Consider the following 15,525-nt stretch of genomic DNA (forward strand, 5'->3'; position numbering starts at 1 on the left):
AAGGGAGGCTGACACTCACCAAACACAGATAGACGCACTCACATGGCTTACCTAATCTAAGCCTTATACAATCTTGCAAGAGGGTCTCTTATTTCAAATGAAGAAGCTGAGGTTCAGAGAGGTAAAGCGACTTGCCCAAGAACACACAGCTTCTTGGTGGCAGAATGGGAATTCCAATATAGGTGGGTCTGATTTCTAAGCCCCTTTACTTGATGCTGTTGGAGATGGCATTCTGAATGTCCACCTAGTACTGCAGTAAGCCCCTTGTGTTTTTGAATGTGGGGAAGGGTGGAGAAAACAAGCAAGGGTTCCTGATGGAAGTTCTTACTTTTCCTTAAAATTTCACTCTCATTGCTTGTGGTCAGAGCACAGTGCCGGGCAGGCCAGGCCCCAGTGAAACAGCCCTGCTCTGTGACCAGAGTAGACCTTTTGCTCAGCCAGAAAAACAGAGGAGAAAGTGGGCTTCAACTGTTAGGACCTGAGCTCAGGTCCTCACTGAATCAGCTCTAAGCTTTATAGCTGGGCAAGTCCCTTATCGTCTAGGCCTGAGTTTCTTAGATAAGAATCCAGGCCTGCACACAGGATTGTCATATCGGCGAGGAAATGTGTGTGAAAAAATGCTGCAGTTGCCCAGGGATCCTGAGGAAGGGGAAGGAGGCTGGGGTGCAGAATCCCGTCTGCTTGATGTCAGAGCTCTGGGGTTTCTAGTTCCAAATGTCTCCCTAACTCCTCTAACAGTCTGGACTCTTGTTTATAGTCTGTAGTGGTCACCACAACAACAAACTGTTTCTGAAGTCTCCTATTTTATCTTGACTTAATGTGAATATGCCATTCGGCCCCATGTATCTGTGTTTGTTTTACTATAAAAATAAGGTTTTTCCTGTATGAGGACGCTGAACAAATACCAGTTTGGTGCAGGCCCCACACCATGTGACCTTGCCGTGTGACCTTGGGCAAGTCACACAAGCTCTCTGGTCTGGGGCTGCCCATCTACAAAATAGAGACAGGGATAGGTGCTCAGTCTGTTTTACCACATTGCTGGGAGGGTTTGAAGGTGACAGAAAACTTCATCAAACAGGCTTAAGGCAAAGGGTCATTCACTGGGACACGAGATGGAGAAGTCAAGGAGCAGGGTTAGCTTCAGGCACAGCTGGATCCAGGGCTCTGGCAATGTCCCCAGGACTCAGCTTCTCTCCATCCTGTGGCTCATCTTTCCACTGTGAGATTCCACTCTGGGGCTTCATTAAGTGGCCTGTTGAAGCTCCAGGTTGTCCCATGGGGCCAAGAGAGCTACAGAATCTCTGGCCCAGGGTTCCTCAACTGTGGTATCATTGGAGAGCTGTTCTGTGTATGTAGTTTGTTTAGCAGCAATCCTGGTCCCCACCGACTAGAAGCTAGTAGTCTCTTCCCTTCTCCCCCAGATTGTGACAACCAGAAATGTCTCTACACATTGCCAAGTGTAACCTGGGGAGCAAAACTATCCCTCCTTCCCCTGCACCCCATTTTGCTGTTGTGGCCTCACACCCCTCACCCTCAAACCCAGCAGGGAATGAGGGGGAGCCTCTGGGTAGCTCCCATAGAAGTCCTGCAACTCTCCCTGATTGGACCTGCCTCTGGTCGCATGCCCATCCCTGGAAAAATTGTTGTGGCAGGGAGGGGATGCAAGTGTGGACTGGTCAGGCCTGGAGCACAAATCTCATCCTAGACCTGGGCAGGAGGCTCCAGGTGGAGGTGTGGGGGGAGGATGGGGCCCAAATACAAATCCAGGCTTGTGAAGAGGCAATGGAGTCTGGCAGAGCGGGTACAGCCCGCTTCCCCCTCTGGGGCTCAGTTCCCCACGTATATGCTGTGGGACAAGGTAATCTGTAAAGTTCTAAACTGGGCTGGGTCCTTGAGGTCTCAGCGGGGACAGGGAGATACAGACGCCAATTTCTCACAGGGCTTATGACTCAATTCGAAAGAATGCTCAGTGGTTAGAGGCTGGGGTTTACACCCTGTGCTTTGGGTCTTAACTCAGTGGTTTGGATCCTTGCTACTCACAGAGTGGTCTAGACCAGCATAGCCTAGGATCTGGTTAGAAACGAAGAATCTCCCGCCCAGAATTACTGATTCAGCACCTGCAGTTTAACAAGATACCCAGGTGATTCTTCTGTTTGTTAAAATTTGAGAAGAACTGGGCTAGGGCAAGTCTCATCCCTTTTCCTCAATTTTTTCACCTATCGAATAGAATAGTAACAATCCCGTCTATGTCTGAGGATTGTTGTTAGGATTAAATGAATGCTTATTCATTTAAAACACTGAGAATCGTCAATGTGCAATAAAATGTTCACTCTTAAATTCTTACATCAGCCTGCCTCAGCCATCAGAATAGCACAGAGTTCTTCAGACTTTTCCATCAAGGAATTGTAGGAGATCAGGGGTTGGCAAACTATTTCTAAGAAGGACCAGATAGTAAATGATTTTGGCTTGTGGGCCATACGGTCTCTCTCGCAACTACTCCACTCTGCTGTTGCCGTGCAAACACAGCTGTGTGGGCATAGCTGTGTTCCAGTAAAACTTTATTTACAAACAGATTTGGTTTGCAGGCTCTGGGTTGTGGTAGAGCAATGATCTGAGGTCCACCGTGCAGCAGTCACCACAGCAGCAAAGTGTCTCAGAAGTCTCATTCTTTATCTGGAAAGCTTGATCGGAATTTCTCAGCTTATATCATAGCATAGCTGAGTTTATTTTAATGTACATTGTTTTTCTTCCCACATCATCTTCGTAGAAAATTGATGCTTTGGGAAGATGCTCTGTGTTTATTCTCTGCCATTACATGCCCCCTGGCCCATCACCACGTGAACCTTTGCAGGGTCTCATCACCCACCTGATGAGAGTGAGCTTCAGGGAACTGGCCCCCAGGGCCTGCTGGGAATGAAGCTCCCTCTCTTAAGGAGTGAAAAAGAGAGAGAAGATTTGCTAATAGGAATCCAGGGTGTGAGGTCGGTAGTAGTAATGACGCCTCCTATCACAAGCCTCTGCTATTTCACTGGCTCCCAAAGTAGGGGGAAGATGCCCATTTTACAGAAGAGGAAACTGAGGCTTTGAGAGGTCAGGTGACACAGCCACTGTCATCGCCTGTGAGTGGCAGAGTTCAGAGCTCCAGCCCAGTGAGTGCCCTCCCTTCTGTCCTACCATAATTTATGCTATTAATTTGTGTCCGAGATAATGTGTGGGTGTGGCTGATGGCCAGCATGGTTCTGATTCTTCCCCTCTCCCTGTAGCCATGGCTTTTGCCATGTACCTTTGCCAGGGCCTCCTGGGAGGAGGATGAGAGCTGTGTGGAGCTGAGCTGCCCCGGCCAGACCCAGTCTTGGTCAGCCCACCCTCAGCTGATCCCTAGACATGTGAGTGACTCACACCCAGGAGTATGAGCAGTAAATACCTGTCACTGGATGCCACTGAGGGCTTGTGGCTGGTTGTAAAGCAGCGTTATTAATTACCCCAGAGTAGCTGATACAGTGGGGGAAAGCTTTGTGAGTGTAATAATTCTCCTCTCAGGTTTCTGTCCACGTGGGCTTGTTGCCAGCTTCACTCAGGCTTGTCAGCACACCTACAGTTTCCTCCCCTCCCTGGCAGGACCACTAGAGGAATCAGTGTGTAGGGGGTCCTTGAGATTTGGGGATTAATGGCAGAATAACTCAGTAGGCAGTCACACAGTCTCTGGAGCCAGACTACCTGGGTTTAAGTCCTGGTGCCCTGTTGCTAGCTGTGCGATCTTGCGTGAGTTTTGTTTTGCTTTTTTTTTTTTTTTTTTTTTTTTTTGAGCAGAGAAAGGCTTATTGCAGGGCCAAGCAAGGAGAATGGGTGGCTCATTCTTAAAAAGCCCAAATTCTCGGAGGGTTTTCAGGAAGACTTTTTATAGGCAAAATTTATGGGGAGATTGAAGGGGATAGCTCAGTGGTCAAGCACATGTTTAGCAGCACGAGGTCCTGAGTTCAATCCCCAGTACCTCCATTAAAATAAATAATTTAAAAAATTTGCAGGGAGGGCTGCTGGTTGTGTAATGGAGGGTAGTGAGCGGTGAGGCAACAGGGTGGTGTTTCAGGAATCTCAGTCATCAGCCTTCTGGTTCCAACCACTGGGTCCATGTGCTTGTGTTCAGTCTGGAGTTACCATCCTCCACCTGAGTGGGGTGGGGGCTTAGTTCCTGTAGAAGAACTCAGAGATATGTATCAACTTGGGCAAGTTTTTAAACCCCTCTGAGCCTCGGTTTCCTCATCTGTAAAGGGGGATAATCAGGTTTGTGGTTATTAAATGAGATTGTGGATGTGAGGCCCCTGGATGGTGCCTGGCACACAGATTACCAAGTGCTCAGTACACACCAGCCATGGCAACTGCATTAAACAAACAATGGCGCTCCAGTAGTCATTGGCGTACGTGGCTCTCAGCCCCCTAGGCCAGGGGAACCCCTGCCAAGGTAGAAGGTGGAGATGGAGGGTCAGTGCCTAAGTGCCCACTCTCCCTGGCTTCCAACCACTGGTTTGTGACCTCCTGGACAAAGTCCATCAATCCTTGCTGTCACCTCAGCCAGATCCCAGGGGCTCCTTCCTGACCCCTCCCTTGCTTCTCCCTGACACCCCCAACAGTGTACTTTAGATTTTGCCAGAAGGGAGGAGGGATGGTGTACTTATTTCCTATTGCTGCTTTAACAAATGATCACAAATGATCACAAATGCAGTGCTTGAAACTTAGAAATTTATTCTCTTACAGCTCTGGGGGTCAGAGGCCCACAGTCAGTGTCACTGGGCTAAAGCAGGGCTGGTTCTTCCTGGAGGCTCTAGGGGAGAACCCTCCCCTTGCCCTTTGCAGCTTCTAGAGGCCACCTACATTCCTTGGCTTGTGGCCCCTTCCTCCTCCATTGACAAATCCAGCAGCATAACATCTTCAAACCTCCCTGTGACTCTGACCCCCTGCTTCCATCCTCACCTCTCCTTCCGAGTAATCCCCCTGTCTCCCTCTTATAAGGACACTTGTGATTACACAGAGCCCACCAGGATAATCCAGGCTTATCACCCCATCCTAAGATCCTGAAATCTGCAAAATCCCTTTTGCCGCAGTAAGGGGATGCATTCACAGGTTCTGGGGATTAGGGCGTGAACATCTTTGGAGGGCTATCCTTCTGTCTACCAGGTCAGCATTGACTCTTGGACATAACAGCAGATCTTGTCACTGAATCTGAGAATTTTACACTCTTGTTGAACAAACAGAACTGTGGCTTATGTTTCATCATTTATTAACTAATAAAAAGTAGTTTTGATAATCCAATCACATTCCCAAAAGTCTATATAGATTTGGGACTGGGAGGGCTGTGTTCAATACTCCACGTGTGCAACTTCAATAATTGCTGAATTATTACTGGACCCTTCTCTCCTCTCCATCTATAGCTTGTTGGTTGGGGCCATATTCATTATGGCCTAGAATATTCCAGCAACCACACAGCTGGCCTCCCTGCCTCTACCCTGGCCTGCTCCAAAGCATGCTCCGTCTAGATGTCAGATGAATGCTTGAGTGTGAACATCTGACCACCGAGATCACTTCTTTAAGACATTTCTACAGCTCTCTATTGCCCTCAGAATAAAGTTCCAACAATTCCCTACCATGGCTACAAGTCCTTCCACGAAGACTCTTTTTTACTCTCTGGCCATATCTCTTGCCCCTCTCTGTTAGGGTGACCCACCATCCCAGTTTGCCTGGGACTGTCTGGGTTTTAGCACAGGAAGTACCACTTCTTGGAAAATTACTCAGTACCAGGGCTACTGGTCACCCTATCCCTGCCCCGTGTCTTCTGCTCTAGCAACACCAGCTGCTTGGAGAGTCTTCCAAGCAGTCACTGTGAGCCTGCTCATGCCCCTCCCTTGGCCGGGAATGCAAGCCCTTATGTTTATCCCCCAGGGTATCCGTTAGGAGTGTGCTGAGCTGTGAGTAACTGAAAACCTGACTATGGCAGTTAAAACAAATGCAGGTTTATTTTTTCCACAACACTAGACGTTCAGAGAACAGTTGCTGGCATCAGATCTAGTACTTGATGATGTCCAAGCTAATATCGCTGTAATTCTCTTGGCCACGAGATGGCTGCCTTCACTCCAGGCATCACATCCATATCCATATTCAGCATAGAACAGTAGAGCATGGTGGTCAAGAGCATGGGCTCTGGAGCCAGATTACCGGAGTCTGGATCCCAGCTCCGTCACCTCCCAGTTAAATAACCTTGGGAAGTCACTAACCCTCTCTAGCCTTAGTTTTCTCATCTGTGAGATGAGGTTGATGTTAATAACAACCTACCTCTTAGGATTGTTTTGGGGATTAAGTGAGGTAATACTCATGAAACCTGTAGAACTGCGCATGGTACAGAGTAAGTGTTCAAAAAGTGTCAGCTATTCCTCCATTATTATAACTACAAGGACCCTGGGGACAGGAAGTATTTGGCACTTGTCATCTCCAATATAGAGACAGCTATAAAAGGAGGTGGCTGGGGATGAAAGGTCAAGCAACCAGCAGAATCTTCTTTACTTGGGTGCCCTCTATTCAAATTTAAAGACTCAGCTTGGGTATCACCACCTCTAGGAAGCCAACCTGGACTCCTCCCACTGGCTGACACTGGTTTAGGTGTCCCATTCCTATGCTCCTGGACCGTAGTCCTACCTTCACTCTTATGCTAGGGAACTCAATGATCTGTGTATGGGTCTGTCTCGTGCAGAGCAGGGGTCTTGTCTGGACCCTCCCTGGATTCCCAGGGCTGAGCTGGTGCTGGAACCTTGCAGGCCCCATTGCTTGTTGAGTAAATGAAGTCTTTTTTGAGAATGAGCTTGGCGTCATGCGGTGTGGGAGGTACACCATGGTCCCACCTCCAGGAACCCAAGTGTGACAGGGAAACTGGACAGCTCACAGGCCAACCAGAGGCAGCTGGGGTTGGTGGCTTTCCTAGGGGGCGTTCAGAGGCCGGGGTGACCTCCCTCCCTCTGTAGAGCAGCACATTCTCAGGGGTGCCTGGACCGGGGTGCCTGGACCAGGGTCCCTGTGGTCAGGGGTTGGGGTTCCCACTGGGACTGCACCTCACTGGACACTGGGTGACTCTCTTTTTTTGGCCTCACTCACCCTCCAGGTGGCCTCAGGAGTAGAGGGCCCTTCCCTGAGTGCTGGGCTCATGCATCGCGGGCCATCTGTTTGTGTGACCTGGCACAGCTCTTCCCGTTCCAGGGTCTCAGTTTCCCTGCCTGTTTAGCACAGTGCAAGCTTTCCCGCCTCTGACCCGCTGTCACGATGTGCAGAAACCAATGCTTTCTTCAAACCTGCACCCACCCCTCCCCGCCGCCGAGGGCTGGACTGGGGTCCCCTCTTCCGCTGTACCCACCGTGCACAGCACAAGGCTGGCTTGACAGGCTCATTAAACACCTCTCATCTCAGAGAGCCCAGGCGGACCCTGCCTGTTGGGTGGGCCCTGCTAGGGAGCCTCTTCCTCGGGCAGCCAGCGGCCTTGCTCCTCTAGCTGGACTCTCGGGGCTGGGGAGACTGTCTTTGGGGAGACTTCATTCTCAACCTGGAGCTGGGGATGGTGGAGCCTGAGGACCCACCAGATCCCCTGTGCAGGCAGGATCAGGAAGAAGGCGATTTGATCAGGGCCTGGTGGTTAACATCTTATGAGATGTTGAGGGACGAGTGTCTGGAATGTCCTTAACTCATAACCCCTCAGGCACCAGGTGGCTTCCTGGGAGCCCCCCTCCAGCATCCTCAGCAGCTCCCTCCAAGGCCTAACCAGCCTGGCTGAGGCTCTGTGCATCCCTGGTGTGGACCAGGGCAGCCTGGGGAGCCCGGAACCCACAGGAGGCGTGCAAAGCAAGAATGCAGGCGGCTTAAGGGGGAAGGAGCTTTATTGCGGTTGCTGGGATTTGCAGTCTTGGCTCCCAAGGATGAATCACAGCTGTATTTTCTGGAGGAGCAGAGAACAGAGTGAGGTACTCTGGGAGGCACAAGTTTCTGCCAGGAGGGTAGAAACAGAGGGCACAGCAGACAGCCCCGGGCCTTGCCAAGCTAGGCTGGTCTGGCCCCCTCATCATTTCAGACCATTGTGCATGTGGGTTCAGGACACATCCTGCTCCTGGGGTAAAGCCCCCAGCCCAGGTGACCCTCTGTCCCCTCACCCTTAAGATCTATATGGCCATCCACGTCATCCCCTCTCCTTTGCTGGGCCTTGCTCTCCTGGGGCCACGTTTCACTCTAGGGAGCACTAGTGTGGAGCCTGGGGTCGGGACATAAGTATGAAGCTAATGGATGAAGGGGTGGGGAAGTTAATGCCCATGACCTTCACTGCAATCAGCTGGGCACCTGTGTACAGTCAGCACTTAATCAACACTTCTTGAACGAGTGAGTGAGTGGATGGATGAATGAACAAGTGAGGGAAGAGTGAGAGAGGGTGAGGGGTCGGCAGGTGCGGGAAGGAGGGCTGGGAAGCACACCCACCTCGTTGATCCAGTCGATGTAGGCGGACACACGGGTGAAGACCGTGGGCTTCTTGAGGGTGTTGCAGCTCAGCCCGGAGCCGAAGCTGACGATGCCCCGCACCTCCCAGATGCTGCTGCTCTCGGCCTGGCAGTTCAGTGGGCCGCCCGAGTCCCCCTGCACCAGACCAGGTAGATGTGAGAAGGAGGCTCGGGAAGCTGCGGCCAGTCAGGGTGGGGTATGTGGATTGGCTTCTCAGCCTGGGGACCCCCTGTTTTGGCCTCAGCCTGTCTGTAGTGAGGGAGGCAGAGAAGACGTGGTTTGGGGTGACTTGGCCTCATTCTGGGATGCCCTGCAGTGTCAGACTAGCTCTTGGTTTGCTGTGTGATCTTGGAATGATGAGAACCCTCTCTGTGCCTTGGTTCCTCTAGCTGTTCAGGTCACCATGCCCAGGATTCTGAGCTGCCCAGAGAGGTGAGGGTTCTGGGGGCTGAGCTGGAGACCCAGGAAAGTGAGGAAGGAGGGAGTAGGGAGAGGGCCGTGTGTTTGAAAACATGACAGTCCCTGATTGTCCTAGATGTTTCTCAGTTCTGTGTCAGAGACCCTGAGTCCTCTGTCTCCCTGGACCAGTGGGGCTGATGGTCTGAAGGTACCTGTGCTCAGACTTCAGTGAAGTCTCTTCTATGTGTGTTAGACTCACTTAGTCCTCACAGCAGCCCTGTGCTTACCCTTGCTTCATTTTATAGACAGGAAAACTGAAGTTCAGAGAGGTCAAACAGCCTGCCCAAGGTTGCACAGCTGCTAAGTGGTGGGACCAGGACTTGGACTCAGAGACTCACGTTCAACTCACCTTCAGCTCTCACCATGGTGCTGGTGGGGGAGGGGAAGGGGGACAGTGACAGGTTTCTCCTAAGCCTTCTGGGCCCAACCAGGGCTCAGGTACCCCCCCCCCCCCCAGGGAGAGGACTCCTATGGGGTCTGCCCGCTTCCCACTGCTCGGCCCTCCTCACGGCCCCCGTCCGCTCGGTCACCTACAGGAGGGATGGGGCGCGGCGCCTCGGCACTCACGTTGCAGGCTGAGATGACGCCGTCACCCCCGGCGCACACCATGGTGTCCCTCACCGTGCTGCCCCACCAATCTCTCTGGCTGCACGTGTCGTGGTCCACTATGGGCTGCAGGCCCTGCTGGAGCTCGTCGGCAATGGGGCCATTGGCTGGCAAGAGAGCCGGTGGTGACCGGGGGTCAGCCCAGGCAGCCCCAGCTCCAGTCCAGCCCCAGGCCTTCAGGGAACAGAGGACTGGGTGGGGCCGGGGCAGGCCCCGGGCGAGTTCTGGCTAGACTTGGTGGGACCCACATACAGGCCCTTAACGGAGAAGCGAGACCCTGAGCCAATGGTCCCAAACTGTTAGGGGTAGGGACCCCTCCAAGGGCGGGGAAGGGAGAGCAGGCTGGAGGCAGAACCAACCCGTGGAGAACCCTCAAGGAGTAACCACTGAGTCGAGCTGTCTTTCATTTGGCTTCTGGGCTTTTACCTGTCAGGCATTTCCATGCAGCGCTCTGCCCTTGGTGTCACCCACTTAAAGGTCTTTCCCACCCCTACATTTTCCAAGTATTGATCTGCATTTTCCTCTAAGTTTTCTGTAGTTTTGTTTCTTTGCATTTAACCTTTTAATTCAGCTGGAATTTATCTGGGATGCGGCACACCAGGAGACCTAATCCCCCACCCAACAATGGTTAGTTTCACTTATTTAATAGTCACTCACATGACACTTAGTGTGTGTCTGGCCCTGCTCTAAGCCCTTGACAAATTCTAATCCATTTAATCCTTATAACACCCCTTGTATACACCTGCTAGAGTGACTGCCACAGGGCATGTGCTTAATAAATACTGTAAAGTTTAAGAAGATGTGAAGACATTTAGGCCAAAGGGAAAACTGGTGGGCAAATGCGGGCAGTGTATTTATTGTGGGAGCCACTTCCTCCAGGAAGGCTCTCATGATTTGCCGGGGGCGGGTACTCACTCCAGAGGCGGCCCCAGCCTGTGACGTAGCAGGGGTAGTCCTGAGGCAGCAAGGAGCCCTCCTCCGGCAGGCATGCCACCTGGATGGTGTCACTCAGTTCCACAGACTCCGCCAGCTTGATAAGGGCAATGTCGTTGCTGGAATCCAAAGTGGACGTGGTGAATGGCCAGGAGGGCTCTGGTCCCCCAAGCCAATGCTAAGAAGCCTGGGCTGTGAGTTGGGAGTCAGACCAAGTGTGACCAGGGGTCCTCTGTAAACATCCTGGACCGCCAGCTTCTTACTGGCAGACAGAGATGCTTGGGGACAAATGATCCACCTTCTAACACTATCACCTGCCCCATAGATGTAGCTTCTACCCCGACTTGTGTCTTCACGTCATGAAAGGCTTAACAGAGGGGACAAGCACAAAAGTATTCCAAGGGGTGTGCGTGAAATTAAACTAAAGCAAATTGGAAATGATAATGATAAAGATACTTGCAGATGCAATTTTCAGTGTTCTCATGTTGCCAGAATAAAAGTGAACAGCCCTAGAGAGACTTGATTTGATTCCTAGTTCTGCCACGTATGTACTGAGCTGTGTGACTTGGGACACATTCCTTAACCTCTCTGATCCTCGGTTCCTTGTCTAGGGCTGTTGTGAGGCTTAACTAGGAGATGGCATATAAATTGTGTATTGCAGGCATGCAGTAGGCATCAATAAAGGTGAGTGCTGGCTCATCCTCTGGCTGAGAGACTTCAGGCAAAATACTGCAGGGGCCTGGGGGTCTTTATTCCCTGTGTACTTTCCAAGGACCCTTGACCAATGACGGGGGTGGGAGGGGTATCTGTCTCCACTTAGCATTTAGCCGTTTTGGGCAAAGACGTCATCTGTTGGCTGTTCGGGGTGAGGATGGGGTCCAGGGACAGTCTCCAGCTCCGTCTCAGAGACCCACCCTTCTTCTGCGCTGCCCCAGGGGCCATGAGACTGTCCACTGGGCACTCACCGAATCAGAAACGAGTTCCAGTTCTCGTGGACATAGATGGTATCCACATCCACGTACACGGAGCCTTCCTCATCTTCCACCTCCAGGTTGTTCTTCCCCAGGCCCACGCGGTAGGTCAGGGTGTTGCTGAACAGAGCAAGGGGACCGGTCAGGGTGGCCTCCTGCCTCCACTGGCCAGGGGGGTGGACAGGGAAGTGGCCGCCACGGCGGGAATGGTTTGGGGAAAGGGAGCATTCACTCTGTTGACCCTTCCCAGGGCACGGGGTAAGGACCCTGCTCTTGGAGTTAAGTCCACTTTGACTCCTAGGTGGTTGGGCTCAGGCCTCACTTCCCTCGTCTGTAAGGCGGAGATAATTTTGGAAGTCCCCTCCCAGGGCTGCTATGGGAATGAACCAGTCCACATTGCTTCTGGCCTGTGTGATCTTGCCTGCGTTGCCCTCTAACCGCCTCTTCCTCTCCCCTCTCACAATCTGTTCCTGCCACACCGGCTTCCACCTGATTTCTCAAACATACCAAGCAGGCTCCCACCTCCAGGGCTTTGCATTGGCTGTTCCCTTCACTGGGAACACCCTTCCCCCAGACCAAAGATTTCTTATCTTAGTTCCTTCAGGTCTTTGCTCAAATATCCCCTTTCCAGAGAGAGCTTCCCCCGACCACGTCATTTAAAATAGAAGCCCTCACACTTTTTATCCTCTTCTTGCCTTATTTTCCTTCATTGCCACTTAATACATTATATATTTACTCATTTAAGGGTCTGTTGCTCTGCCTTCCACTAGAATATAAGCTCCCTGGGAGCACAGATTGTGTCCTCACTGCTGTGTTCCCAGGAACATAGTAGGTGCACAAAAAGTACTTGTTGGATGAATAAATGAGCAACCGAGTTACTGGATATGAGTAGCTTATTCAGCTCAGCGCCTGGAGTGGATGCCAGGTGCTCAGTGAAAGCATCGTGAGTTCCCGCTTCAGGTGATGGTGGGCTGTCTGTGCGTTCGCCCATCCCGTTCACCTGATGCAGTGAGCAGCTGTGAGGACGTGACTGGGGCTGATCAAGGTGCCACCGCAGGTGTGCTTCCACGTGCCACTACTGAGGTACTGGAGGGAGATCTGGAGGAGGAGGTGGAAGGGCCACATGTCAGCCCCCGGGACCCTCTCCCCACCCCTCTCTCCACCCTGCCTCCCACACCTGCCGCAGCGCACTTACCTGCCAGGGCCAGCTGTGGGGAATGGCACTGTCTCCTCCCACCACTCGGGCTGATAGGTTGGGCGGGATGCGGGGGACCCCGCAGCTGGAGGCTGGGGGAGACAGGAGAGGGAAAGCACAGGTGAGCCGGGCTGGCATCGCTTTGGGGAAGAGACAGGTGGAAAGGGCGCAAGTTTGGGAGCTGGACAGACATGGGTTCAGCTTTCACTGTATGACTTTGGGGAAGACATTGAGTTCTCCGGCCTTAACTTCCTTTTCTGTGAAATGGGAAGAAAAGCACTAACCTGGTAAGTTTGTCCTGAGTGCTGAATTAGATGATGCATGTATACAGCTTAGCAAAAGGCCTGGTGCAAAGGGAATGCTTAACACACTGAAGGGAAGTCAAAGGTGGCTGGCTGGTGTGTGAGGGCCCAGGTACACCTGTGTCCTTCATCCTCACCCCTTTTAGGCCATAGCACATAGAGGGGTATGAGAATTGAATCCACAGGGTTCCAGACTGTCATAGCTGGGGAGCTGGGTGGAGCGGTCAAGAGCATGTGCTGGGCAGTGAGACAGGCCCAGAGTCAGATTCTGGCTCTGCCACTAGCCAGCTGTATGGTCTCGGGCAAGATACTGAGCGTCCCTGAGCCTCAGGGTCCTCATCTGGAAAACGGAGGCATTGGCAGACCTTGCCTCTCAAGGTTGTTGTGAGGCTCATATTAGCTCCTGAATGTCAAAGGCTTAGCACAGTGCCTGGCATGTAGCAAACAAGAACGGCCATTACTATTACTGTTGTTGTTATTGTTACCTGGAGGACTCTTAATCAAGTGCTCTCATTTGCCAAAACAGCCAGTGAGCTTTAGAGAGATGAGTGGCTTGTCCAGATCTGCTGAGAGTGAGTGACATTCAAGCCAAATTCCTTGATTCCCAGTCTGGGAGAAGACCACCAACATGGGGGAGCAAAGAATCCCCAAAAGAGAGAGGCCAATGCTGGGAAAGATAGGCCCCAGGGTGACCCAAGGTGAGGCACCTACTATGTCCTGGGGCTCGCTCTGTGCTTTCCCCGCCTCATGGCTAATCCTTACCCTGGGGAGGTCAGAGCATCAGGCCCCTTTTGCAGATAAGGAAGCAGAGCTGCCAGCAGGCAAGCAGCTCATCTGACGCACAGCTGGTCAGTAGTATCTGAACCCACACTGGATCCCAAAGCTCCTTTCCTAAAGTCCTGGAGAGCAGGGGTCCCCTGCCCTGTCCTTGTCCCCAGGAGGCCAGCTGCTGGCTGCAGCTAGTCCCCGACCCACAGCTTACCTTGACCCACAGCTTACCATAGGCCAGGAGCGCGGCAAGGAATGTGATGCCCAACATGCTGTGAGTGCTCAGGACTGAGTGGCTGTCAAGGTGGCCAGGGGCGCACTTATAGGCAGGAGTGGGGTGGGCCCACCTTGTCAAGGCTGAGACACCCCTTGGAAGAAACCTGTTCTGCCAAGGCCCTTTCCCTGACCTTGGGTGGTTACTGTTTAATCTAGGCAGGAGATGGGGCTGGCTTGGAGGCCTGGAATTCCCAATTATCCTGAGATAGAGCAAACCCTGAGGTTTGCAGGTTTGGGGGTCCCTGCCACTCTGCTTGGCCTGACTCATTCTTTTTAGTTGTTGTTTATTGAGCATCTAATATGTGCCAGGTGCTATGCTTAAATCTTCTTGCATTCACTTAATTTCTCCCAATGGCATGAAGTAGACACTCTTGTCCCCTCATCAAAGATGACAAAGCTGATTCCGCCAGGGCACACAGGACTGGAAGCTTCCACTTTCTCTCTCTAATAAATCTTGCTCTTGGGCCGCTGTCCCCGGGAACCCAGTCTCTGCTGTGAGAAAACCAAGCCGTGTGGAGAGGTCAGGAGCACAGTCTGGTCCACGCCAAGCTGAGCTCCCAGCCACCCAGCCGTATCTCCTGCCAGCCGTGTGAGGGGGCCTGGGGAACCTTCAGATGACGCCACCCCAGCTGCCATCCCACTGAAGCAGCACGAGAACTGCTAAGCAAGAGCCACCCAGCTGAGCCCAGGCAACCCCCAGAACTAGGAGAGAGAATACTAAGCGATTGCTTGAAATCACTAAGTTTAGTGATAGCTTTTTACACGGCAATAATAAACCCAACTGATTCTATGATAATGTCTTTTTTAAAATTTACCTTCTTGGGGGAGGGTATAGCTCAGTGGTGGAGTGCATGCCTAGCTGGCAGGCACGAGGTCCTGGGTTCCATCCCTGGTACCTCTATTAAGAAAACAAGTAAATATATAAACCTAATTACCTCCCCCACAAAAAAAGATGTTTTTTAATTTGCCTTCTTTTTAACTGAAGTATACTCAGTTTGCCATGTTGTGTCATTTCCGGTGTGCAGCATAACGCTGCAGTCATACATATATGTACATATATTCCTTTTCATATTCTTTCTCATCATAGGTTACTACAAGGTATTGCATATAGTTTCCCATGCTCTACAGAAGAAACTTGTTGTTTATTTACTTTGTATATAGTAGTTAGTATCTGCAAGTCTCGAACTCCCAATTTATCCCTTCCCACCTCCTTCCTGCCCGGCAACCATAAGTTTGTTCTCTATGTCTGTGAGCCTGTTTCTGTTTGGTAAATAAGTGACGATCTCTTAAAAGCAAAATGTCATCTTAAAATAGACTAAGTCCCTTGAGGGCAGCAGCCGTGTTTATCACTGCCAGTTCCTTGTGTTAAGCACAGTGACTGGCATATTTGTTCCATCCAAAATTCTTCTTGAACAACTACACATGCCAGGCCTGTGCTGGGCCCAGGGATACAAGACAGCACAGTCCCTGACTTTGTGCGGAGGGCACAGATATT

The 15,525-nt window shown here is 51.7% G+C and overlaps 1 protein-coding gene across 1 annotated transcript; it reads right to left on the bottom strand.

The window, feature by feature from the left end:
• Nucleotides 1-7,892: 7,892 nt before the first annotated feature.
• CTRC (chymotrypsin C) lies at nt 7,893-14,139 on the bottom strand. The gene is made up of 8 exons (XM_010957503.3): nt 13,986-14,139; nt 12,685-12,776; nt 12,490-12,587; nt 11,484-11,609; nt 10,501-10,637; nt 9,547-9,692; nt 8,500-8,655; nt 7,893-7,969 (listed from the first exon to the last, which is right to left on the bottom strand). The coding sequence occupies exons 1-8, from the start codon at nt 14,023-14,025 to the stop codon at nt 7,955-7,957; spliced, it is 810 nt and encodes a 269-aa protein (XP_010955805.1). The 5' UTR covers nt 14,026-14,139; the 3' UTR covers nt 7,893-7,954.
• Between the last annotated feature and the right edge of the window lie 1,386 nt (nt 14,140-15,525).

This window comes from Camelus bactrianus, chromosome 13 (assembly GCF_048773025.1).
Source record: "Camelus bactrianus isolate YW-2024 breed Bactrian camel chromosome 13, ASM4877302v1, whole genome shotgun sequence".
In the NCBI taxonomy this organism is placed as follows: domain Eukaryota; kingdom Metazoa; phylum Chordata; class Mammalia; order Artiodactyla; family Camelidae; genus Camelus; species Camelus bactrianus.